This window comes from Oryctolagus cuniculus, chromosome 1 (genome assembly GCF_964237555.1).
Source record: "Oryctolagus cuniculus chromosome 1, mOryCun1.1, whole genome shotgun sequence".
Lineage (NCBI taxonomy): Eukaryota > Metazoa > Chordata > Mammalia > Lagomorpha > Leporidae > Oryctolagus > Oryctolagus cuniculus.
In genome coordinates this window covers 145,933,132-145,957,457 of record NC_091432.1, presented here as the reverse complement: position 1 = coordinate 145,957,457, position 24,326 = coordinate 145,933,132, and the positions used below count along the sequence as shown (strand labels likewise).

General features: G+C 59.5%; 1 protein-coding gene across 21 annotated transcripts in view; it reads right to left on the bottom strand.

Annotated features, from left to right (window-relative positions):
* WNK2 (WNK lysine deficient protein kinase 2) overlaps positions 1-24,326 on the bottom strand; it is a 128,468-nt gene that overhangs the window by 55,762 nt on the left and 48,380 nt on the right. For 20 of the 21 annotated variants that reach the window (XR_011379309.1, XR_011379310.1, XR_011379311.1 and 17 more), the window contains 11 exons: positions 22,201-22,289; positions 20,182-20,401; positions 13,427-13,709; positions 10,019-10,215; positions 6,968-7,120; positions 6,240-6,431; positions 5,231-5,770; positions 3,100-3,396; positions 2,574-2,623; positions 1,688-1,856; positions 1,500-1,616 (listed from right to left, as the gene is read on the bottom strand). Coding sequence is in view for 18 of the 21 variants with exons in the window: in XM_051859063.2 (XP_051715023.1) it covers positions 1,500-1,616; positions 1,688-1,856; positions 2,574-2,623; positions 3,100-3,396; positions 5,231-5,770; positions 6,240-6,431; positions 6,968-7,120; positions 10,019-10,215; positions 13,427-13,709; positions 20,182-20,401; positions 22,201-22,289 (2,307 nt within the window). In the remaining 3 variants the exon portion in view is untranslated. The remainder of the gene's footprint in view (positions 1-1,499; positions 1,617-1,687; positions 1,857-2,573; positions 2,624-3,099; positions 3,397-5,230; positions 5,771-6,239; positions 6,432-6,967; positions 7,121-10,018; positions 10,216-13,426; positions 13,710-20,181; positions 20,402-22,200; positions 22,290-24,326) is intronic. The other variant, XM_070050082.1, reaches the window with a different exon arrangement.

Sequence of the window (24,326 nt, the reverse complement as noted above, 5' to 3'; positions counted from 1 at the left end):
ACGTCTCTCCCAAAAGTTGCTGTGTTGGAAACCTAACCCCCGAATCCCTAGGTGGATGGGCTTTAAAGGCGGAGCCTCTGGGAGATGACTAGGGTTAGAGGAGGTCATGGGTACGAGGCCCCATGCCGGCATCAGCGGCTCTGGAGAAGAGGAAGGGAGAGCCGAGCTGGCACCTGCTCTGTCACCCCGGGGTGCCCTCACCAGGTCTAGAAGCGGTGCTGGTGCCTTGCTCCTAGACTTCCTGGCCCCCAGAACAATGAGCTACATCCTTGTACACTTCGATTCTTTATAAGTTACCCAGTCTCGGGGCCTTTGTTGTTGCAAGAGAACAAGGAGTAGACACTGACCGAACAAGCACAGGCGCCTCTGCCTCTCTCCTGCACCAGGCTTATCCCGGGTCCTGAGCTGCCTCGGGCCTAACCCCGTGGCCGCAGGAATCCTGCGGAGTCAGCCTAGCCTTCCACGTCTAGCAGAATTCTCCTCCCTCCACCTACCTGGGACGGCTCCCCTTAGCTGCCCAGCAACCCCCTTCAGAGTCTGCTCTCTGCCCTATCTCCAAGTCCCGAATCACGGCTTGCTGGTGTTACTTAGCAGGTACCAGAGCCACTTCTTTATCGCTGTGGGGACCACGCTCCAGGCCTAGGCTCCAGGAGGGCTCCAGCCAGGCTGTCTCTGGGGCAGACATCATAGTGTCTCCTCGAAGCCCACATGAGGATTTAATGAAGCCAGGGCAGAAGAGGCCAGGGACGGGGCTCAAGGGGCAGCTTTCTGCTGGCCTCCGGAGTGGGCGGGGTGTTCCGCACAGCAGCCATTAGCTATGCGGGGAGATTTACATCACTGGCTGAAATTCACCCTCCCAGTCTGAGATCCACTCTGGGGCGAGGGGGCCCAGCAACACTGGGCGCCATGGCTTCCCTACAGTCATCTGGGAAGAAGGCCATCTCGCCAGGGAGCCTGGTGTGCATCTCTCTGTTTGCTGGGTGGCTGCTGGGGACACAGCAGGATGCCCCAGGGCAAGTGTGGGGCTGCGAGACTCTTGTGAGCCATGAGGGCTCAAGGCACACTTGGGAGGGGTGGCTCTAAACAGAGGCACGGGGAGAGTTGAGGACCTGGCGTAGGAGGTGCAGGGCTCACGGCACAGCGGAAGTCACTGCCCCACTGGTAAGGCCAGTGGTCGGCTCTCAGCAGGGCCAAGGGACATGAAGCACTTGGGGACATCTTGCCCTCTGCTGACATGCCATTCTGAGGTGCAGGGGGAGTTGTTCCAGAGCCGCTCAGAGCCACGGACCTGGGACAGCTGTGGATGTGCCCCAGGGGCTGCCCTCTTACCCCGAAGGCTCCAAGAGCAGAGCAGGTGCAGACAGAGCCCACAGTGTGCACGTCAGCACTCCCTGAACCAGACCCACAGCTCTGGGGACAGCCCCAGGGGCCAGACCAGAACCACAGGCAGCCCAACCCCCCACACAGGGCCACCCTGGGGTGCCTGGGCCCCACCTCACCATGTAAGTGGCGATCTCGTCGGGCGCATCTCCGTCCAGGTCGAACTTGAAAGTCACCATCTTGCGGTTGTGTGTTTCCAGCTGGCATTCCACCATTTTGTCCCCCGTGTTGCACACCTGCAGGGACGCACAGTCAGTGGCTGCCAGGCCGCAGGGGTGCTGCACCTGCACCCCCACCCGCCACTCACGTTCAGGATGGTCAGTCGGGGCCGGCTGGCCCTCTCCTGCCGGGAGCGGGCACGTGTGGACCTGCGGTGGTGCCTCCGGGACGCGCGGGCCTCCAGCCTGCCCCCGCCAAAGGCGCCTTCACAGCCGTCACTCAGCTCTTTCCCGGAAGGGACGTCTGAGCCTCCGCAGCTAAGCAAGAACCAGGGACGTTAGGGGCACCCACGGACAAGCAAGCAGCCCACCGTGGTCTGGAGCTCAGCGTCTACAGAGACAGCCTGGCTGGGTCTGAAGCTGTGACCTGCGGGGGTGGCCCAGGGCCCCTCCTCTCACCGCAGTGCTCATCCAGGGTAACCTAGGGCTTTCTGGTTATTGGCTATGTGACCTCAGTCCTGCCTGACCGGAGAATCAGCGCCCCCGCCCCCCCGCCAAAGCCTCAGTTGTGTAACAGGAACCTCCAAGCCGCTGTGAGGATGGCCCAAGGGCCTAGAACCCAGAGAGTAGGACAAAGGGCCACTTCCTGGGACGCTGCTCCCTCCACAGAACACAGCACCTGCCAGCAGCTGGGAGACACAGGGTCAGGACCAGATTCTGCCCTGTTCCCCAGGGCCCTTCCCTGACCCCTCCCATCCTCTGGACAAGACTGTCTACCCACGGCCTCGCCATCCTGGAGCGCCCCTGGGAACAGGACACAGAGCACGGATCCAGATCATGCCCAGAGCAGGTGGCAACCTGGGCTGACAGAGACTGGAGAGCAGGGCCAGAGGCGCCACCAGGTCAGGGTTGGAGGAGGGGTGATATCGGTGTAAAACCTTGCCAGCAGCATGGGAAATGGGGGCAGGGGCCACGCTAGCTGGCATCCGGGTCTGTGTCCCGCCCCCATCCCCAAGGCTGCCAGCGGGTCAGTACCTCTCACAGCTCGGCGGGAGGCCAGGCGGCTTGTCCTGCAAGGCCTGCTCCTGGAATGAAAACCGCAGAACAGAGACAGGGTCACGCTGCTCCTGCCTCCCAGCATCCCTGCCCTGGCCCTCGGCCCACCGCCCGCTCGCCCCTGCCTGCCCCCGGCGGGGGAGGGGCCGCAGAGGCCAGGCAGGAGGTTTTTCATCTTGTGGAAAGGCTTGGAGCCACGTGGGCTGCCCCCCTTCCAAAACTGCTAACGACAGCCTCTGTGAGAGCGGTTTGCAGGCTTTGCATCCTCTCCGCGGGAAAGTTCCCTCCAGACCCATTTAGAAAATTCACGCTCCCCACCCTGATGTGGGTTTGCACAGAGCATAAAATTTGGAAGAGACAAGAACAGGACTACGTGGCTTTCCGGGAGCACACCCCACCTCCTGCAAGCGTTCCTGACCTCTGAAGTTGAGTCCCAAGGTCACAGAACGGGCCCCGAGAGCCATGGTGCCTGGCCAGGGGATGAGTGGAGCAGAGGGGCACACACCTCTTGAGCCGGCTCCACCGTCAGCTGGACGGCCGGGCAGGGGCTAGCAATCACAGGCCCGCTGGGTAGCGATGCGTTTGCTGGCGGCAGCAGCGTGGCGGTCTGGGTGGGCACGCTCTGAGAGACCGCCACCACCATGGGGGCCAGGGAGCTGGGGAACTGAGGCAGGAGCTCGGGGCCAGCAGGCGGTCGCACATCTGGCAGCGGCGGAGACAGGACTGCAGCAGGCGTCACGGGCACGGCGGGGACTGGGGTGGCAACGTCTATGGGGTATGGAGGCGGGTGGCCCAGCAGGACCTGGGGGCACAGGGCACGGGATGAAGGGTTGCACTCGGGGGCTGCACCCAGGCGCATGGGTGAGCTCCCGGGGGGAGGGGAGGGACGCCCCTCTCCAGTCTACATGCTGGCTGCAGGCAAGCCTTGGTTTCAGAGCATGGTCAGCACACAGATTCCGCAGAAGCAGGCAGGAATGGGCAGCACAGAACCTTTTTTGTGTAAGAATCTGTCTCTGCAGGAATCCCTCAACCCACACTTCACTTAACCAACTTCCAGCTAAGCCCAGGTGAACCCTGACACTGCACTGCACACAGAGGTGTCTGACCCCGGAGACTTCTGCTCTAGCCAGGTCAGCTTAGGGCGCACACTGACCCTTCCAGGTCCCCAGCGCAGCCTTCAGGCGCTCACTGGCACCTGCTGCCTCCAGCAGAGGGACCCTAGGGGACAAGAGGTAAGACAGGCAGAGGGGAGCCCGTGGGCCAGAAAATAATGGAACAATCTGTCCTCTGCCCAGCTGAGAAGGTCGGAAATTTAGGGCGACTTCTGTGTCTCGTGAACTTGGAAATGGCCATCCACGTGGGCCAGCTCTGCCGGATCCCAGGCAGGGTCAGAAAGGTCACATAGCCACCCAGCGGGGGACATTCCTGTCCTGGTCAGACGTCCCAGCTGCGGCGGTCAGGGAGTCCGCAGGGTGGCCAGCCAGGCTCAACAATAAATTTAAAGTCCTTGTCCAATGTACAGCCACCAAGCCCATAGCAATGCCCAAAGTGGCAGTGCCTTCCCTGGGACACTGTGAGTCCACAGGCCAGCGCCACATGGCCGGGCCTCGACACGCCACAGGATGGCCATGTGTGTTGCCCTTGGCTTTGCTCTGAAACAGCCCTGATGGGGAACCAGCAGGATTTGGGTTGGGGCAAACAAACTCCACCCTGCTGGCCATGAAATACCATCCCCTTCCTCCTCCAAGTGCACAGTCCTCTGGAAATCAGACAGCGAGGAGTGCACAGAGGGTTCTACGTGTACTCTGACACGGGGTCTCAGCACAGGAGGAGCTGGGGGCACCTGGGGTGCTCCCTCAACCCTGGGCTCTTGCTCACATCTGGGTTAATCTTCCCAATACAAGCGGAGGGGGCTGAGAGAACCTGAGGCTCAGCAGCCAGAGGCTGTGCAGGCCACAGAACTGCTGGGAGGCACAGACTGGGAGGACTCCAGAAAGGGGATCCAGCTGCAGGGGCCCCCATGCCAGCTCCAAGTGCACATAGAGAGAGCCAGAGTGTGCTGGGCAGGGCCTCACGGGAGGCCTGCGTCCACCGTGGCAGGACACACATCCCTGGTGCCAGCACAACCCTTCACAGGCAGCCAGGCGAGCGGTCCCACGTCTCCATCTAACACGAGGACAGTCCCCCAACCACACCAAGACCATCTTCTAGTCCTCGTCCTTGGGGCCCCAGGCCACTCCGCTCTCCTTCATTTCCTTGCTACTAAGACAGGTGTGGCCCCCAACAAGGTGCTCCATGAGGGGCTGACCCAAGATGCACCCTCAGCCCTGGTGCCCCCAGGGACCCTGGTACAGGTGAGGGCAGGTGCCACGACACCAGGCATGGCTCAGAGCCGTCAGGTATGCACACAGAGCAGCTGCTGACCCTGGTGTGGCAGGATACAAGAACCATCACACACCCCAATGCCCGTGACCCTCAGCCACAAGGGATGTACAGGGCACAGCTGCCTCCTCACCTGGCACCGCCTGCCCCTTAGTCCAGGTGCCAAGAGGCAGCCACGACGCAGGGAGGGAAACATTAAGGCTGCCTTGTACTGAGGGGTTCTGAAGGTCTCCTTGGCCCTGTGAATGGGTTACCTGGCTCCCAGGTGCAGCGGCTGGAGCCTGATCAGGCAAGTGGACCATGCCGGGCTGGAGTGGCTGAGGAGGCACGGATGGCACCGGCTGTGGAGGGGCGGCCCGCACGCCTGGCACCGCGTGGTGTGGAGATGGCGGGATGTCCGTGGGCGCCATCTGTGGGAAGGCCGCCGCCGGGTACACTGGGGGAGCTGGGAGCTGGGCTGGGAGCTGGGCCACCGCAGGGTGGAGAGACAGGGCAGCCACACCCTGCGGGGCCATGGCCAGCAGCGGGATGGCAGCTGGCGCGTTTGGCACGATGGTGCGGCAGGGCACGGCCAGAGGTGCCCCAGGGGGGTGGGGCAGCTTGACCGCCTGCAGAGGCAGAGCCGGGGATGCGGGCATCGGGGTGGTGAGGCTGGGCAAGATCACCGCGGGAGAGAAATACTGCGCTGGGGGCACAGGCGCCACATTTGCTGCCGGCAGGTCGGCGAGGGCCGGTGGGAGGCTGTCGATCCCCGCCAGGGGCGTGATGGGAGGCACGACGGGCATCGGAGGCATCTGGAAGAGTCACCGCAGCTGTCAGCTGGGACCCCACAGGGCGTCCACCACCGGCACGCGCACGCTGTAGCACAAAGGGGGCACTAACGTCTAGCCACTGCTGGACGGATCCAGATACAACCCCAATGTGAAATTCTCAAGCTGGAACAGTTAACGTGGCAGCCCGGAAAGGACCCGCTTGGCTCACGAGGTCTCCCGGTGTCCACACCCACAAGGGGTCAAGGTTAGACAGGAGGCGCCAGAGGGGATAACAGGCTTTGAAGCTTTGGAGCATTGCATTTAGAAGCGTTGGGACAGTCAGGCCCAACATCCCAAACCATCTCAGCCTGTTCCTGCACCGTGAACAAAAGCTAGTCGGAACCTAACGCTTTGGAGGTTCTCAGTGGAAGCAAAATCTTTGGGCCATGCCCACGCCGTACAGCCTCCCAGCAGCTGGAGCCGTGGACCCACCCCCACCGGCCCCAGGTACCTGCTGAGGGACTTGAGCGAGCGGCTGCAGGGCCGGCGGGGGCATCTGGAGGGGCTTTAGTTGAGCAGGAGCCACCACCTGGGAGGTCGGAGCCAGGTACGGAGGCAGGTGGGAAGCCACTGGCTGGAGAGGGCCCACCGTCTGTGGGGCCAGGACCTGCGGCAGGGGCGTCGGCTGGGCCAGCGGGGGAGGCTAGAGGAGAAAGGGGCCACAGACCACTGCCCTGCTGAGGCAGGAGGTACCCTACAGGGACAGACTCACCCTCGCAGGGCAGACCCACACACGTACACAGTACATCCGCTCCCCAGGCACACTCACACACACATACACTGATGTACACACGCTCAAGCTTATACAGTCACTCACACTCGCACGTATTCACTCACACACCTACACACTCACACATGGTACAACGCACACTTGATACACATACATGCACCCATACGTGCTTGCACAGTGACACACACAGACCACCAGACTCCACTGAGCCAGGGACGTGAAGTCCTTGCAGAAAACCTGAGCAGAGCCCTCCATGTGTGCAGCTCATTTATGAGCTGCGGACATATGAACACCACACACACATATACATGTGAACACCACACATGCACATGCACACATACCCTGTTGGAAGCTCACACACAGAGGCCTGTGAGTGTTCACAGACCCTGGCCCTGGGCCAGCAGAGCCGACCCCCTGCCATGAGGGCCTGGAAGGGGCACCACACTCACCTGCTGGCCAGGGGGCACCTGCTGGCTGGGGGCCGTGGGCACCGGGGCACTGGATGGCGGCAGCCCGGGCGTGAAGCTCATCGCTGGCTCCGGGAAATGCTGCAGGAGCTGAGGGTGCGCAGGGGCTGGGATGGGGCCCACTGACAGGCCGGGCTGTGGAAAGCCAGGCCACGCTCAGCAGCTTCCCTGGGACGTCCCCTCATCCCTGAGCCCAGCCCCCCCCCCCCAGGACCCTGCTCCCAGAAATGGGATCAGTGGAAGTCTGGTGCACTAACCCACAACCGCCAGAATCCTGCTGCCCCAGCCCAAGGACAGTGTGACGCATCAGCCCAGGGAGCCTCAGCTCCTCCATGGCTCGGAGGAGGCCCTCACAGGGCTTTGCAGAAGCAGGGACACTTCCTGTCTGGCCGTGAGGAGGATGGACGTGTGCAGACAACACACAGACCATGGAGCATGGACGCCAGCACAAAGCCCGCCCCCTGAGGCGGCACAGACTCGGCTCCACGGGGAGAGACGGCCCCGCAGCCAGGACCCAAGTCCACACACAGCCAGCAGTCGTCACTCCTGGGTCCCCAGGGAGCTGTGCATCTGAGCTCCTTACAGGGCTACACAGGAGTCACTGCTAGCTTGTCGATGGTTCAGCACAATAACGGGGCTGATTTGGCCTCTGAGAGTCCTTGTTCCACAGAGACGGAGACCGGGCGTCTATGGGGAAAACGCCGTCAGAACACGGGGATGTGGCAGGCAGGGGGGCTACAAGGGACCACCCGAGGCTCCGAGGCTCGGCTCGCGCTTCATCTCCCCCTGCATGGAAACTTCCCTGCGGTTCTGTCTGCCGTCAGGATGCCAGGAGGGGGATCTGCAACTGCCTCGCTCCCTTCACCGTTCCCGCCAGGGCTCTAGGAAAGGCAGCGCCGGGGGAGGTACAAAGAGCAGGGGTTTGGGACTGAGCCTGGAATCGGGATCTATGGGGAGCCACAGAGCAGCAGTCAGCTCCCACTGAGCAGGGCCCTCCATTCCCGTGACACCAGCACGCATGGCAGCGTGGGCTGAGCCCTCAGCACCCCAGGGACTCCTCAGGTCCTGCCCTTTCTGTCGGAGGCGTCTGCGTCACCAGAGAGCGCGCCGAGGTACAGAGCACAGCCTCCGAGCCCACAGCCGCGGGCTCCCGCCCGCACCCCCTGCTTCGACACAGCGCTGAGCCGTGATGCTGGGCTCAGCCACGTTGCCACGGGCCCACAGGGCAGCCCCAGCCCAGGAGGACGCAGGGGGACGGCACATCGTGCAGCCACAGGAAGCCCTACCCTCGGCTGACAGGGTGAGAGCTGGGCAGGACACAGGGCTCAGCCCTAGCTCAGGTGTCCACACCGCCAAGAGCCATCGGTCTAGAGCAGCAAGGAGCCGCTTCTCAAACGGCTGCCCATGAGGCCCGAGACTGCGGGCAGCAACGGCAGACACGGCCGACAGTTTGGGCTGCTTTTCCAAAGGGACTTCCTGGGCCCTCTCGATGGCCCCTGCTCTGCTCAGACAGAAGGGACAGCTCATGGGCAGCGGCGTGGCGGGCAGCCGGCAGGACAGAGCATCGGCCAACAGGATGCCTCAGTGGTCAAAGTGAGAACTGTAGTTAGCGAAGCGGCAGGTGGGAGGGGTGAAGACAGAGCCCACCATGGGGCCGGGGGCGGTGTCTCCCTTCAAGGACTTCTCTGCCACTGGGCACAAGGGCCTGGGAAGTGAGCGATGGCTTTGTCTGCTTTAGTGTTAACAGAATGAAAATCAGGAGTGAGCGTTCAGCCCAGCGGTTCAGATGCCTGCATCTCCCCACCTCCCCCGCTCCAGGGTGCCCAGATTCCATGCTCAGCTCTGGCTCCCGCTTCCTCTTTTTTTTTTTTTTTTTTTTTTTTTGACAGGCAGAGTGGACAGTGAGAGAAAGGTCTTCCTTTTGTCGTGGGTTCACCCTCCAATGGCTGCTGCGCTGCAGCCGGCGCATCGCGCTGATCCAAAGGCAGGAGCCAGGTGCTTCTCCTGGTCTCCCATGGGGTGCAGGCCCAAGCACTTGGGCCATCCTCCACTGCACTCCCGGGCCACAGCAGAGAGCTGGCCTGGAAGAGGGGCAACCGGGACAGAATCCGGCGCCCCAACCGGGACTAGAACCCTGTGTGCCGGCGCCACAAGGCGGAGGATTAGCCTATTGAGCCACGGCGCCGGCTCCTCCCGCTTCCTCTTAATGCAGATCCCGGGAGGCAACAGTGATAGCTCAAGCAGTTGGATCCCTGCCACCCCCGTGTAGACCTGGACTGAGTTCCTGCCTCTCAGCTTTGGACCCCCAACCAGCACCTGCTGACATGGGCATTTGGGGAGTGAACCAGCAGATGGCAGTATCTCTGTTTGTCTGTCTCTGCGGCTCAAATTTAGATAGACAGACAGACTAGCTCCTCTCTTAAAAAAAAAAAAAAAGTCAAACAATAAACACCAAGTGTGATTTTACCCCCACCCCCATCCCCCCACCATCCCGCCCCTGCAACCCTCCTCTCTCCAAGGTCTCACATCCCCAGTTTGGACATCTCGTGCTCAGTGTTCCCCACACTCCCACTGGGTTGTCATGGCAGTGACCCCCTGCCAGAGGTGACAGACCATCCCCCATGGGGCTAGACACCAAAACTAAATCTCGGGTTTTGTCATGACCACTGACGCACTTCTGTCACTTTGGGACAGCCTGACATCTCAGGCCAGGTCCAGCGGCCGGGCGGCTGCCTGTTGTCACCGCCAGCACCAGTACGTGCTCAGGGGAGGGACAAGGCCAGTCCTATCATGGGGACCCCTGGCGTCTGTTTCCCGACAGTGTCTTTCTCATTGGGGTCTTCAGGGCCATGTCAGAGGCTGCCGTTCCCCAGTTCCTGGCAAAGACGGGGTCTCCCCTAGGCCTGCTTCTGCAGGTCTCCCAGGGCAAGGTGGCCAGCAGCCAGCCAGGGGCCACCTTCAGCCTGGCCACAGCTGGTGCAGCCAGGGTGGCCCTCATCTGCGGGGACAGGTTGGGGTGGCTCTGGGACTCACCGTGGCGGCGGGCTGCTGGAAGGGTCCCAGTGAGGGCAGGCTGTGTGGGAGGCCGGGTCCCTCGCTCACCGGGGGGCTGCACACGCAGGGGGCCAGGGGCGCTGCGTCCACGAGGGAGCCGAGCACCACGCTCTGCTGGCTGCTCTGCGAGTCTGAGTACACCGTGGAGCCCTGGCCGCTGTCGAAGGTGCTGTCCGCTGGGGAGGACAAAGACATGGCTTAGTGTGGACACGCCCGGAGCCACCTCCACGGCACCGCACGGGGCAGACCTGGGCTGGTCTGCACAGCTCCATCTCCCAGACTGGATGGGTTCTGCAGATTTCATAACTGGCCAATGAATGCTGTCTGAACAGTCAACTATTCCGGAACAATACAGCAAGGTGAGGGTTGTACCTGCACCCACCCCAACATGGCCCAGCATCAGGGCAGCGTGGATGCCAGGCCAGGCACAGCCCACAACCCTCCTGGGGGCAGACGCCATCGCCCCATGCAGTGCACACATGGGAACCTGTCACAGCTTGGACAGTGGGCACTGTCCAGCCTTTAGCAGCAGAGGGACAAGCTAAGGAACAGCTGACGTCTTAATTGTGAGGGAAATGCTCCTCCTCCGTGACTGAGACGCCCACCACCCTCACGCTGGGGCAAAGGGCTGGACGGGGAGACAGGTCACAGACCAACTCTGACACAGTTGGAAAAGGAGGCCTGCACCCCCTCCCAGAGAGGCCTCAGGAGGGGTCGCACCCACCACGTGGGGGAACAGAGGGCAGAGTGTCCATGGCCCCAGGTGGGCTCCCAGAGACGACATGGGCCGGGCCACACAGCTCTGCCAACCGCGGGTGCAGTGGACAGACCTGCCTGTACTCAGGGCACAGATAGGACACACTGGGCATGCCTCGCTGCCACAGGCCAGGGGCGACTGCTCCCTGCATGGCCAGGCCGCTGAACTGTGAGAAGCAAAAGCCTGCCTGAAACAGCACTTTTAGTTACGGTTTCCAGATCCCAAGAGCCACAGAAGCATTAGGACTTGCCACCTCGGAATGCCCAGGGGCCACCTTTCAGAGCGACACATCCATACACCTGTCACTTAAGCACACTACAAGGGATAGCTTGTGGGCTTTGCAGGAAAGTAATTTTTCCAGGGACTGGAACTTATTTAGACTAGGAAGGAATGCAGAGATTAATTGTGCAAAACCAATTAGACACATGGCTCTGATTTCTAATGAGCCAGCTGGTCATTTATGTGGTCATTTCCACTTAGGGAGGGAGGAAGGGTATGTACAGCTCTGAGAGAGCCAGTGTAACCACATGTGTAACACTCCACATTTCCAGTGTGAGCGTGCTTATTATTTGGATAATTAAAAGTTAACTTTAGCAACCACTTTCGGGCCTGCTGACAAGTCACCCTGCTGCTGTCCTCGGCTGCTTAGACCAAGCTCAGTGAGAGGCACACGGAGGGAAGAATGAAACGTGTACTCTGCTTTATCTTCCCACGATGCATGTGCATGCTTGCTGGTCTTCTTGTAAATACATGGACCCACTGTGGCCCCATCAGCTCTCCGTGAATCACGGTCAACATCATGGGACCCTCTGGGACCAGGTGGGAGCATGAGGACAGAAGAGCTCAGAGCACGTGGGGTGCCCTCCACTGCGGACTAGAGGGGCATGGGGTATGCATTGTGCATGTGTGCAAACATGTATGTGTTTAAGCATGTGAGTGTTTGTGTATATTCAAGCACAATGTGTCTGAGTATGCATATGTGACTATGTGTACACTGCACATGGATGTGAGTATATGGGTGCACTATGTACATATATGTAAGAGTGTGTGTGAGCATGGTACATTCATGTGCTTATGTGTGAATGTAAATGAGTGTCCACAAGTATGGGTGTGTACATTTGTGTGGGTACACGGACCCTGTGTGTGGGTGGGCAGATAGGTATACTTGTGTGGGGTACACTGTGTGCTCATACACAACCAGGTATGCATGTAGCTGTATACACATATGTGATGTGTGTGCACATGCCCACGTATGTGGTATTATGTATGTGTGTGCATGGATCATCTACAGAAAGTCAATGGGGAGACCGATATCACCTGCTGCCCCCAGGGAGCACAACTAAGCACCCTTGCAGACTCTGGACTTCATTCCACATGGTGGTGACATCATCTGCTTTGTAAAATTACAACAAGTGAGTCAAATGTTTTGAGAAGTGTGGTTACAGCCTCTGCTTGCAGCACATGCCATCACCGTGAGGCAGCAGGGGACAGATCTATGTGCAGGGTGCTCCAAAGTCTAATGGGACTTGACCAAGCACTTACTGTCTGCCCTGGACCATCTCACACGGCCCAGCCTGAGCTGACACCTGAACTATTTCTAGACCCAACACCGTCTCTTCAAAGTGCAACAAACGGAGATGCTGAAATGCCCACCCCAGAAAGTGTCCAACCAACAATTACGACTGTCAGACTGGGAGAACTTTTTCCTACAAAAACCTTGTGCTTCTTAATTAATTTTTCAGGTTTATCACAAGACGGAGCAGTGACGCAGCAATCACTGAATTCGAACAGCTGCCGGGAGCTGCTTTGCTCCTTTAACGACAAACAAGGATGTGTATATTAAGCAAACCAAACACGTTCCAGTCTTTCCACACGGACAGCCTGACACACTGGCCGGACAGGTCACGCGATGATTCTGCTCCGGGCTGGTGCACAGAGCAGACACGGCCACGGCCCTCCACCCTCAGCTTGCTGTAGAGTGCTAGACACCAGCCCCGCTGCTGTTGGGCTGAGAGGAAGCACGCCTCACAGCGGCTCCCCCAGTCCACCGGAGATTCCCCCCATGGAAAATGCACCAAATGTCTCAAAGTTTGGCCACCGGACAGCAGATGACACGGGATGGAGCATGCTAACAGCAAACACAGGCTAAGACGGCAGCATCTCACTGCCCTGCCACCCATACGAGGCCCAAAAGAACCTGACCCGGGTCCACAACAGGGACCTGGGGCTGGACTGGCTGCCCCTGACGCTGCTGGCTGCAGGCATGCTTGTCCCTGTGTGTCCTGAGAAGCTGGCCTTCGGTGAGCCCTAACGCCACCCCCCACCCCCCCGTAAGAGACCCCTGGGAAATGCTGACAGAGTCCCAACCCCTCTAGAGCAGTGCTCACGAGCCCCACCCTGGTCAATCCCACCCTTCCGCACATGCCTTCTTCCCAGGTCCTGGTACTAAGGACACTGGCAGGCCCCAGGCCCCAGAGCAACAACTCGACTACCTGAGGGCAGCATGGCGCTCCCATCTGCCTTCCGTACCAGGCTTCCAATAAAGGGGAAGGACTTTGTTTTTGCCCAACAGCTGGCTTTACTGGGAGGGGGAGGGCATGGCTATCACTGTGGCCCACACCAGTACTCACAGGCCAGGGAGGTGGCGCTGGCCGGCAGCGTGGGGGGCACGAGGTGCTGGTCGGCCTCTGACTCCTCGGGCCCTGGTGGCCCCGCCTGTGCATGATAGGTCACCTGGACCTGCAGGGGTGCCGCTGGCGCCTTGGCCTTGTCGGGGCTGCCTGCGTCCCGTGGCTCCTTGGGCTGCAACGCAGGCCAGATCCTTTCTCGCCGCCACTGGATCAATGCCACACGGTCCCGGATGGACTTGGCCACGATCTTCACATCGCTCTCGTGGAAGAAGCCAGACTCGATCTGCAAAGGTGGTCACACTGTCAGCATCATGGATACCAGGTCGCCTTGCTCCTCTAAGGCCCGCCATTGGCGGGCGGCCCTCACCACCTGTGCCGAGGGGTCCTTCCTGGGACCCCACAGCCCCCAAATGCAGCCCCCAATGCTTCCTAGGAGGCTCACATCACCCCAGGGTAACCATAGGCCCTCATCGACTGGAATCTGCAGAGCGCAGTGGCCGGGGCAGCAAACTGCCCTCAGCAGCTCAGCTGCCAGTCCCTGGGATTTCTTGAGGTCCCAGCCCACCCTTGTTCCTGTGCTCAGAAATGGGGACAGCAGCTACAATGCCACAGCTTTCACGGGAATCCTGAGCTGTCCCAGAGGCTGGGGGCTGCCCGGAATGGGGAGAGACACTCGAGTTCTAAGTGGCGCCGACAGCAGTGTGGGGTCCAGTGCCTGGCGAAACCCTAAAACTGATCAACCAGAGAAGAGTGTGCGAGAGCATTTGTACAGCAGCCCTGAGACTCCAGGCCGCATCCGGAGCCCGCTGAGACAATTCATAGCAAAATCACCTTCTCGCTTCTTGGAGAAAGAGGCCCCCTTTGAAGGGCTGCTCTGGCTGAGCTGCAAGTGCAAGGACGGAGATTGCTCATCCCCCAGACCTCCCTCCCTTCCGGAAAACCCGGCTCCTCAGACGCGAGGCTGGACAAGCCTCGAGAGAGGGGAGGTGCCGTGCAGGACGGCGCCCAGATGTGGGCCAGGTGGACACAGGAGGCACATCGGCGGGGTGAGGTAGAGGGGTTCCAGAGCTGGAGGCCGGTGACCGTGTGCGGCTGACCAAGCAAGAACGCGTCGGGAACAGGGACGCTGGCTCCTCCAACGTGGAAAGGAGCCTGGCGGTGCTGGGTGGGCATCAGAGCCGCCGGCGAGAGGACAAACACCACAGATGGACTGCACGTGTGCCTATGGCGCCCGCATAAATGCCACGTGTCCTGCGGGCTCTGTCCACCCACAGTCCCGTGCAGGAAACCAGTGTGGCTTCAGGGAACACAGCTTAGGGCCAGGCAGGAGGACAAGGATGAACCGGACTTGGGGGAGATGCACAGGAAGCGTCGGGGCTGTGCAGACACGGGAGCCAGCACAGGGCCTCCTGCCGGGCAATCTGGGACAAGTGGACATCAGATGAGCAGTGGCATGAGGAGGGTTCAGGGGTGTGCCCACAAATTCTCAAAGATCTTGCACACTGTGTGTGGGGGTGCAAATCACCCATGGGGTCAGAAAAAATGGGGTGTCCTGCCAGGGCCAGGTGGGTGAGTGTGACAGCTCTCTGTCTCTCTCCCTCTGCCTTTGTGTTGACAGCTGTGTCTCAGCCTCCATCTCTCCCCCCTGCCCTCTCCTGGATCATCTGCTCTAGGGGAAGCCGCACCAGGAGCAGCTCTGCGCAGAGGCCCGCCAGGTAGGGAACCGGGGTCTCAGCAGTGAGACCCCATCAAGTCTAAGCACGTAGCCCTACAGGAGGCCTGAGTCCCTCAAGCTGGGCTCCCCCCACCCCGACCCCTGACCTCAGAGGCTGTGCAGGCCAGAGTGTTTCAAGTGCTGCCTTTGGGGAGGATCAGTCAGGGAGCAACAGACATCTCACAGGGCAGTGCAGCCCAGGGAAGAGAACAGCACCCTGAGACCGGAGAGAGGAAAGCCAACTGCACAGTTTGACAGGAACCAGGATAGCTGCGTGGTTTCCTCCCCCGAGACAGGCATCAGCTCCAGCAGAGGGGGACAGCGCCTCGTGGAGAAGGCACAACTGCCCCCAGCCCCCTGAGTGAGCCTCCCCCACAGTGAGACAGACAGAAGCCTGACCCCGCGGGCAGGATGCGGCAGGAATGCGGCGCCTTCCTGAGATGCGGGGAAAGACGCACCGCCTAACTAAGCGTGCTCCGCCCCAAAAGGAACCCAAGGGGTGGGCACTGGGAACTGGGGTTAAGATACGCTTGGTTTGATCCCATCCCATAGGTCTGGGTTCAATTCCCACCTCCACTTCCGATGACAACTTCCTGCTCATGCACACCCCGGGATGCAGCAGGTGCTGATGGTGTGAGTCCCTGCATCCTTGCTGCCCACGCAAGAGACACAGTCTGAGTTCTAGCTCCTAGCTCCAGCCTGACCCAGCCTTGGCTATTGTGGACATCTGGGGACTGAACCAGAGGCTGAACCGGAGGCTGGAAACCTCTGTCTTTCTAATAAAACAAAAACCAAATACGCAAACCAAACCAAAGAAGGATGCCTGAGCCTCCTGAGGGGACACACGACCCTGTCCTGTGCCCTCGCTGTGATGGTGTCGCGGGGGATCTGAGTCACCTGAGACAGGCGGGTGGAGACACAGGGGTGGCACATTCATGGCTGACCCCGGGTGCAGCTGTGCAGGGAGCTGTCCCGGTGTGTGGGAAACACACACGGAAATACTCGGCGCGCGGGGACCAGGTCAGCAACTCATTCCCGAGCGGTTCCCAGAAGCAGCTTCTCCATCGTTTCTCAGCAAGTTTGTGACTATTTCAAAAACAATTTCCATCACAAGACAATTGCCTTTGGCGGAATGAAGTTTCCTCACGGAAACGGCCCAGGCTGAGGTCTCCCTGAGCACCAGGGGCGGGAGCAGGCTGGGGGCGCGGCCCACACAAGCGGTCAGCGGAGGGTGGCTGGGGGCGGACACCGGCCAGTCAGCGCAGGCTTCCGCCCTGGGCTCCCGCCGGCTCCGCACCAGAGTGAGACTCGGGCTCCTGGAGGAGGGGCTGTGCTGGCCCCCAGTGTTGGGAAAGCGCTTCCTAGGGACCCTGAAGACCACACCCCAACCACAGGGCGCCTGGTGGGGAGATGGGGAACGGACAGGAGAGGCCCCCCCCACCAGGCCTGACGTGGGCTGCAGCAGGCAGTCCCCTCAGTGGGCAACACCCCGTTATGATACCTGGGGACAGGTGTGTGCAGGGAGTGGGCATCAGCCGAGACTGTCCCCCAGGCGCCAGGTGACCCGGGTCACACTGAGGCCACAGCGCCCCTCTGCCTGTCTCTGCCCAGGCACAGCCCACCTGAGACTAGAGGCTGCCAAAGCAAACAGCCCTCCCCCACCATGTCACTCTCCACGATGCCCACAGGCCAGGTCCACTTCCCTCCCATGTCCCTCTGCACAGCCCCCGGCCCTCCCTCCAAGGCATTTCTTCTATTTCTCCCAAACAGGGAAGCACAGAGCTCATGTGTTTTTTTGTTTGTTTGTTTGTTTTGTTTTGTTTTGATAGGCAGAGTGGACAGTGAGAGAGAGAGAGAGAGAAAGGCCTTCCTTTGCCGTTGGTTCACCCTCCAATGGCCGCCGCGGCTGGCACGCTGCAGCCGGCGCACCACGCTGATCTGATGGAAGGAGCCAGGTACTTATCCTGGTCTCCCATGGGGTGCAGGGCCCAAGTACCTGGGCCATCCTCCACTGCACTCCCGGGCCACAGCAGAGAGCTGGCCTGGAAGAGGGGCAACCGGGACAGAATCCGGCTCCCCGACCGGGACTAGCACCCAGTGTGCTGGCGCCGCAAGGCGGAAGATTAGCCTAGTGAGCCGCGGCGCCGGCCTCATGTGGTTTTTAAGAGCAAGAGTGGCCTCAGACCGAGCTCCAGTCTCCATAGACTAGGGGGCAGAGGGGTGGCAGGCAGCAAGGCCCTGCCAGCCCAGGCACCTTGCTGTGAGGGCAGAACCTGGAGAGGCCCCCGGGATCCCTTCAAAGAGGCTCAGCATCAACCCGAGGCCAGTGAGAGGCGGAGAGGGAGCAGAGGTGGCTGATGACGGGTTCTGTCACAGGGAACACAGCCCCCCTGGGAACGCACAGCCTTCAGCTCACCACAGGCGGCCCCCGGCTGGGCCTGTTTCCTCAGCAGGTTGGGGATTTGTTCTGCTTCATGGTTGTTCCTTAACTGGACATGAGCCACGTTGCTTCTGCATGGATGCCCTGGTACTCGGCTGTTACGTCACACGTGTGAGCTGACACCGGGACCTGGCCCAGGTGTACAGCAAGTGCCAGGGACAGGTTATGGTGAAGGCTTTATCCCGTAGGAGGCGCTATCCAGATCCCACTTGTCTGGGATCCTTGGACAGCTCCTGGGATGTGCTGTCAGCAGCAGAATCCTTCGTACTAAGCCCTCACATCCCCTACCATGGTTCAGCCACTGTGCGGCACCTGCCTTCCAGGCTCTGCTTGCTGGTGTCAGGCCCAGCCCAGCACCTAGCAGGTGCGACCACATTCCAGGGAGGAAGGAGAGCGCCTCACCCTACCTGCCTCTCCAGAGGCCATTCTGTCACATCCAATCTAGGACATTCAATCACCTTGCCCACACTTCCTGCAAGGCAAAAGCCAATGTGGCCTGGTATTGCCGCAACCTCTCATGGGCCTGAGACCCCATGAGCCATGCCTCCCCATAGTCCAGCACCAGTGGCCAGCATGGTCCCCCCAGGAGGATGCTCTCAGCATACAGCTACCATCAAACGGCAGCACCCTCCCTGCCCATGGCTGCACGCCACCCACGTGACAGTGACTACTTGCAACAAACTGGAGGGCAATGGTGACTTCAACTGGTGAAGGCACGGGAGGGCTGGGCTGGTGACTCCTGGGATGCAGTCCTTAAGCCATCAGGGCAGCTGTGTCTGAAAACCTCCTCCTATGTAGCCCAAGGATTCCTGAGAATCCCAGAGGCCCGCTGTTCACTGCAGAGGCTTGACTAGGTCAGGGACAAGACCAACAGCAAGCCGGGCAGGGACCGGCTGGCCTGGGGGTGATGGTGCAGCCAGCTGGCAGTAGGAGCCCCATGGAGAAGCCGCCAGCCTGACAGTGAGACACGGCGCCCACCCCTATCCACAATGTGCCATCACAGCCGGGACACAACTCCTCCCCTCCAGACCCAGGGGCTCTAGCTCCGCCCTCAGATCCACGTCCCTGAGAAGGCCAGGAGGGGCCAGGAGCAGCAGAGTCCTCAGGGTGGGCACACACACACCTTCCCAGCATCCCCAGGCTTCAGTCTCCCCACCGGAACAGAGCCTGCGCAGAGCGGCCTCCCCGCCCCTGCTCCCTGCCCCCATCCAAGGCCTGGCTCCACTTCTCACTGGAAACGGCTCCCAGTCCTGGGACATCTGCAGGTGACACCTTCAGCAGGTGTGGCCACACTCAGTAACAAGCTTGTTTTACCGAAGAGCAAAGGGTGCACCTTGGTGGTCAGCGCTGGCGAGGCTGGCGGGTCTCCTGCAGCAAGCCACGGGCTGCTGCTGCTACTAGGCTCCCTAAAAATCAGTGGCCCATCACCCAGTCATCTCGAATGTACACTTCCCCACCCGCGACAGCGAAGGCCTCTCCGGACGCCCAGCCTTGTGGTTCTTTTTCCCTGGCTTTGTCCAGCCCACTGCAGGTCTCGCTGGTTCTCATCCAACAGGCTGACTTACTAAGTTTGCCCATCTCTGATCATTAACAATGTGGACACCCGAGTCTGTCTTACACCATAGCCAGGTTGCCAGAATGGCCTCTTTCCAACTACACGCCAGCCACTGCCTCTCTGGGTCAGGTGTCCCCGGTCCAGCAAACAAGCCCCCACTGCATGCCCATTTAGCTACCTTCTAAATGGCAGCCCTACCCAGCAGAACACGCAGGCTACAGAGATCCTTCCACATGCCCATCACAAGCGCCATGGCCTCAGCGGTATCGAGCCCTTGACATGTGGCCAGTGAAACCAAGAAACTGAGTTTTAAAGGTTCAGTAACTTAATCCTTAGTAGCCACACGTGGGCCGTGGGGTCCCACTTGGGAGTGGAAGCCTAGGGAACAGAGCCACAGTAACTGTGCCAGGCACTCAGGGCTCTCGGTATCCATCCCCCCACTTCCCACACCACAGGCGCCACACAAGTATCATTTCCTCATTACAGGTGGAAGAGCCCTGATCTGAAATGCTGGGGACCGGAAGTATTGCAGAGGTCAGGGTTTTTCACACTGGCACTGACTTTACCGGGGGAGTGTCCCTAAATGGAAAATCTGAGATCTGAAATGCTCTGGAGACGGTGCGGCCTCTCTTCTTTCACCTGAGCTACTGTTCCCTGCCAGCGACCACTGGCTCCACCTCCTGCCCTCCCACGCAGCCAGCGTAAGGCCCCGCCAATAACCCAGGCAGAAAGGGGTCTCTCCTGCTGCAGGTGCCCCAAGCTGCTCCTCACCCTTAGAGCCACACATGAAGGGGAAGAGCAAGGAGAAGAACAAGAGAGAAATGCATGCTCCTTCCTAGAAATTCAAACAAGCACAACCATGCCCCCCAAGCTAAAGGAGCCCCGGAGGCCCCAAACCCAGCCCCGGACCACAGCACCATCAACAAAGAACCAGGTCAAGCCAAGCAGCGCTTTACTCTCATTGGGTTCCTCCCTGACCAATTTCTGAGCTGCCCCCAGACCTGCCCACGCAAGGTGCGGGTGGCAGCATGAGCCGCGCGGGTTACCATTTCCTGGGCCACCTCGTCGGGGGTCTCCTTCTCCAGGTCGAAGGTGAACTCTATGGCGCCATTGTCCTTGGGCTTGCCCTTCAGCTTCTTGGGGTCTTCCACCCACAGCCGCAGCGCGATGGTGGACTTCCGGCCGTGGTCCTCCTCGGCCAGCTCCACTCTCACACCCGTGTCCTCCGCAAAGAAAGCGTGACTCAGCAGGTCCTTGATCTCATACCTACAAGGAGAGCGGTCACGCACAGGGCATGCCCGCAGGGCGCGGGCAGCCGGACGGCACCCTCCCGAGGTTGTTTGATTCCACTGCCTAGTGGCAGGCTATGCCCTGAGGGCGGCTCCCAGCACAGTGAACGCCATCCCTGAGATCGGCTCTTACTGCACCTTGTCTTGACTTCCTTCTCTTCCTTGTGAAGGATACAATGCATGCAAAAGCACCAGACTACCCACCGTGCAGGTTTGGCCCTGCGGTGTGTCAGTGAGCTGTCAACTCTCACCACAGGGAGACACCTGGTTCTGGGTGGGACTAACATGGAAACCCAGAGTCCCCAACCTGGTGCCGGGACACGGGTCTCAGTTTTCGGGGGGTGGGGGGTGTCTCTGCAGGATGAGGCAGAGAAGATGGGAGGAGGTATACTATAAAGCAGGGGTGGCGATCAAGGACCTGCAGAGCCTAGGGGGTACCAGCCCAAAGCCAGCTGGGAAGGCTGCTCACAGGAAGCCAGTGGCCAGGCACTGGATAATGCTAGCTCTGGGGACCACAAGGCTTTGCTACCCTAGTGCACCCCTAGCCCTCCTCTCTTATGCATGCAGTCATGCAGCAAGTGTTGCTGTGGGCCTGGCTTCCTCCCATGTCCCGGCTGCCAGGTCATCTGTGTGGCTGTGACATAGGCCAACCACCCCCTTTTACTGCTGAGGGTGTGGTGTGGATGTGTAGATGTACCCCAGTCTGTTTGGGGAGAGAGAAATAGCACAGTTTTCTGTGCCTGCTCTGAGGGTCTAGATGGCTTAGCCGTGGGGCCTGTTCCCCCCTACACCCCCAGGCCATGCTGCTTGGAGATGCACAAAATACGGAACCTGGAGCTCAGGAGGGAGGATGGGGCTGAGGCAGATCCAAGAGCCCCTGTATGGAAGGTTTCCTAAGGCCATAGGAATAGGTAAGCCCCACCCTCACCTCCTGGGAAAACTGGAGAAAAATTAAAGGGCGAAAGGGAGTCCTAGGCCCTTAAACCCCCTGGCCAGACCTAGGCCCCAGAGAAGGCTGCCCACCCCAGCTTCCCAGCCTGGAGTTACTGTGGCCTGAGCACTCAGTCTGGCTCTGGAGTTTTCTCTTGTCAGGAGCGTGCTGCAAACACCAGCTGGAGAAAGACCAGGGCTGGCCGGCGCTGTGGCTCACTAAGCTAATCCTCCACCTGTGGCGCCGGCACCCTGGGTTCTAGTCCCGGTTGGGGCGCCAGTTCTGTCCCTGTTGCTCCTCTTCCAGTCCAGCTCTCTGCTGTGGCCCGGGAAGGCAGTGGAGGATGGCCCAAGTGCTTGGGCCCTGCACCCGCATGGGAAACCAGTAGGAAGCTCCTGGCTTCGGATCGGCGCAGCGTGCCAGCAGCAGCACCGGCCATAGTGGCCACTTCGGGGGTGAACCAACGGAAAAAGGAAGACCTTTCTCTCTGTCTCTCTCTCTCACTAACTCTGCCTGTTAAAAAAAAAAAAAAAAAAAAAAGGCCCAGGGCCAGGACAGACACGGGGCAGTACTCCCACAGGAGTCCTGGCTGCTCCACTTCTGATCCAGCTCCCTGCTAAAGTTCCTGGGAAAGCAGCCAGAAAATGGCCCAAGTGCTTGGGAGACCCAGACAGAGTGCCAGACTCCTGACTTCTGCCTGGCCCAGTCCCGGCTGTTGCAGCCACTTAGGGAGTGAAACAGTGGATGGAAGACCTCTCTGTCCGTCACTCTGCCTTTCAAATAAATGAAGACATATTTTTTAAAAAACAAAAAAGATCCAGGGCCCAACCCCACACAGAACTCACCTTTCCTCCTTGTTTTTGCAGATGCACTCTCCAATAATCTCCTTGATTTCGGGATCATGCACTTTCTCAAAGCTGGCTGGCTTGATGCCCTGAGAAGCAGAGGACAGAGTCATCTGACACAATCAGCAGCTCCAGGGCACCACCCCCACCACAGCGCAGGGACCTCCTCCTCCACCACCACCATGATGAGAGGACAAGCACAAACCACTAGGAAACCAGACCAAACACGCCAGACGGTCACGTTGTGATCCTGGATGTTGGCAGTGCAGGACATGGACAGAGACACATGGGGCCCACCCAGCTTGCTATCCAGGAACAGTTCCCAGGCTGGGACACAGGAACCCAGCTGAGTCTGTGGTCTATGAATTAAGGGTGAAGCTCAAGAGTTCAGGGAGACTGAAAAGGCTACAAAGCAGAGCTCTGGGAGGGAGTGAGGGAAGCAGCAAAAGGAGCCCCAGATACCTGCACAAGGTTCCCTCAAACCCCAGATCATGTGTGCATGGTCACATCCTAACAGCAGAGCCAGGCCCAGAGTTCACATAGAGCACTACAAAACGTGACACACACAATGTACAGCATCCAACCAAAAATTACCAGACACGAAGGTTCTCGTAAAGTTCATGGAAAATGTGTTATTTTGAAAATATGATGCATGGATTTCAAAACTCTTTGCATCAAAATAAACTCATTTTTAACTCCATTTTTCCATGAACATTTTGAAGTCCCCCTTGTATGCCAAGAAGCAGGAGCGTATGATCCATGACTTGGCAGAAAAACCAGTCAACAGAAATAGACTCAGAAATGAGCGAGACATTGCAGACAAGGATGTTAAAACTCACTGTAGCTCTATATATGCGTATTTAAAGAAAAATGAACAGGAACAGCAATGCCAGATATAAAAAAAGAACCACACGGAAACAGAGATGGAAACCACAGCTTCTGGACTGGAGGTTTCACTGCAGCATGTGAACGGCGGATGAAACGCTGCAGAGAAGATGGGTCAACCATGGGACACGCAGCAGAGCGAGAAAGATGGTTGTGGAGGTTCTATTCTGCTCGCTTCCGAACTTGAGATAAACCAACAGTCAAACATGCACATATCACACAGAGCAATGTGGCAGGGGGCTGGGAAGAGACACTTGAAGAAACACTGGCGGAGGCTGGGCCCTGTGCCCACAGATGCAGCACACTCAAGCCGCAGGCTCCACCAGGTGGACAGGGAGTAAGGCCGAAGCCATAGGGACCATTGGCCCCCTCCGATCTCTCCCTACCACCAAGGCCAGCAGCACGGTTCCCTGCCACTCAGCGTGGACACCTTCCCTCACCCACCAGCCAGGCCTCCAGCCCAGGCTCAGGCTCCCATCCTCATCTCCATAACGACCATCTCCCAGGCAACAACACCAGCGTGGTGTCACCTGAGCTGCAGAATTCGACAGTGGGGTTAACACCTCAAATATAGCAGTCAGCTTCTAGAAGGGTGTTGACCAGAGCTTGGCTGCAAAGCCTCCTTCATGGGACTGCAGGCACCTCTGTGCCAGAGGCTCATGGCCTTGGGGCTGCAGCCGGAGCCCAGTAATTACACGGTGGGTTCCGCACCTCCCACAGCACAGGGCCTTCCTCACCACACGAAGGCTCTCTCCCCACACCCACCCCTTAAGGGAGTAAGGGTGCTGTTTGTGGTCACAGCTGCTGGCCCAGGACTAAGGCCAGGCAGCTTTCAGGGCAGGAAAGGGACAAGGCAGGTGCTAGACTGAAGGCAGCCACTCCTGGGCCCCAGAGTGCAGCCCCCCAGCTAGACCCCGCCCTCAGAAGCAGGGGTGGGCGAGGTACCTCTGCAGTCTGCTGGGTTTGTTTAGTTTGGGGGTGGGGGGAGGAAGGGGGCAGCACAACTAATTGCAAAAGTTCTAAGCACACTGAGGGCATCAATCATCATAAGATTCAACCTTGGAAAGCTTTACCTTGGCTTTTTTTTTTAAATATGGAAGACATAAAGCATGAATTTTCCCAAACAGGAAGAGAGAGGGAGGGAGGGGGATGGAAGTGCAACCACTGAGCAAGCTGCTGTGCCCCTGGACCAGGGCAGACCTACAAGGAAGGAACCCCAGAAGCACATCCAGCCGCATGCC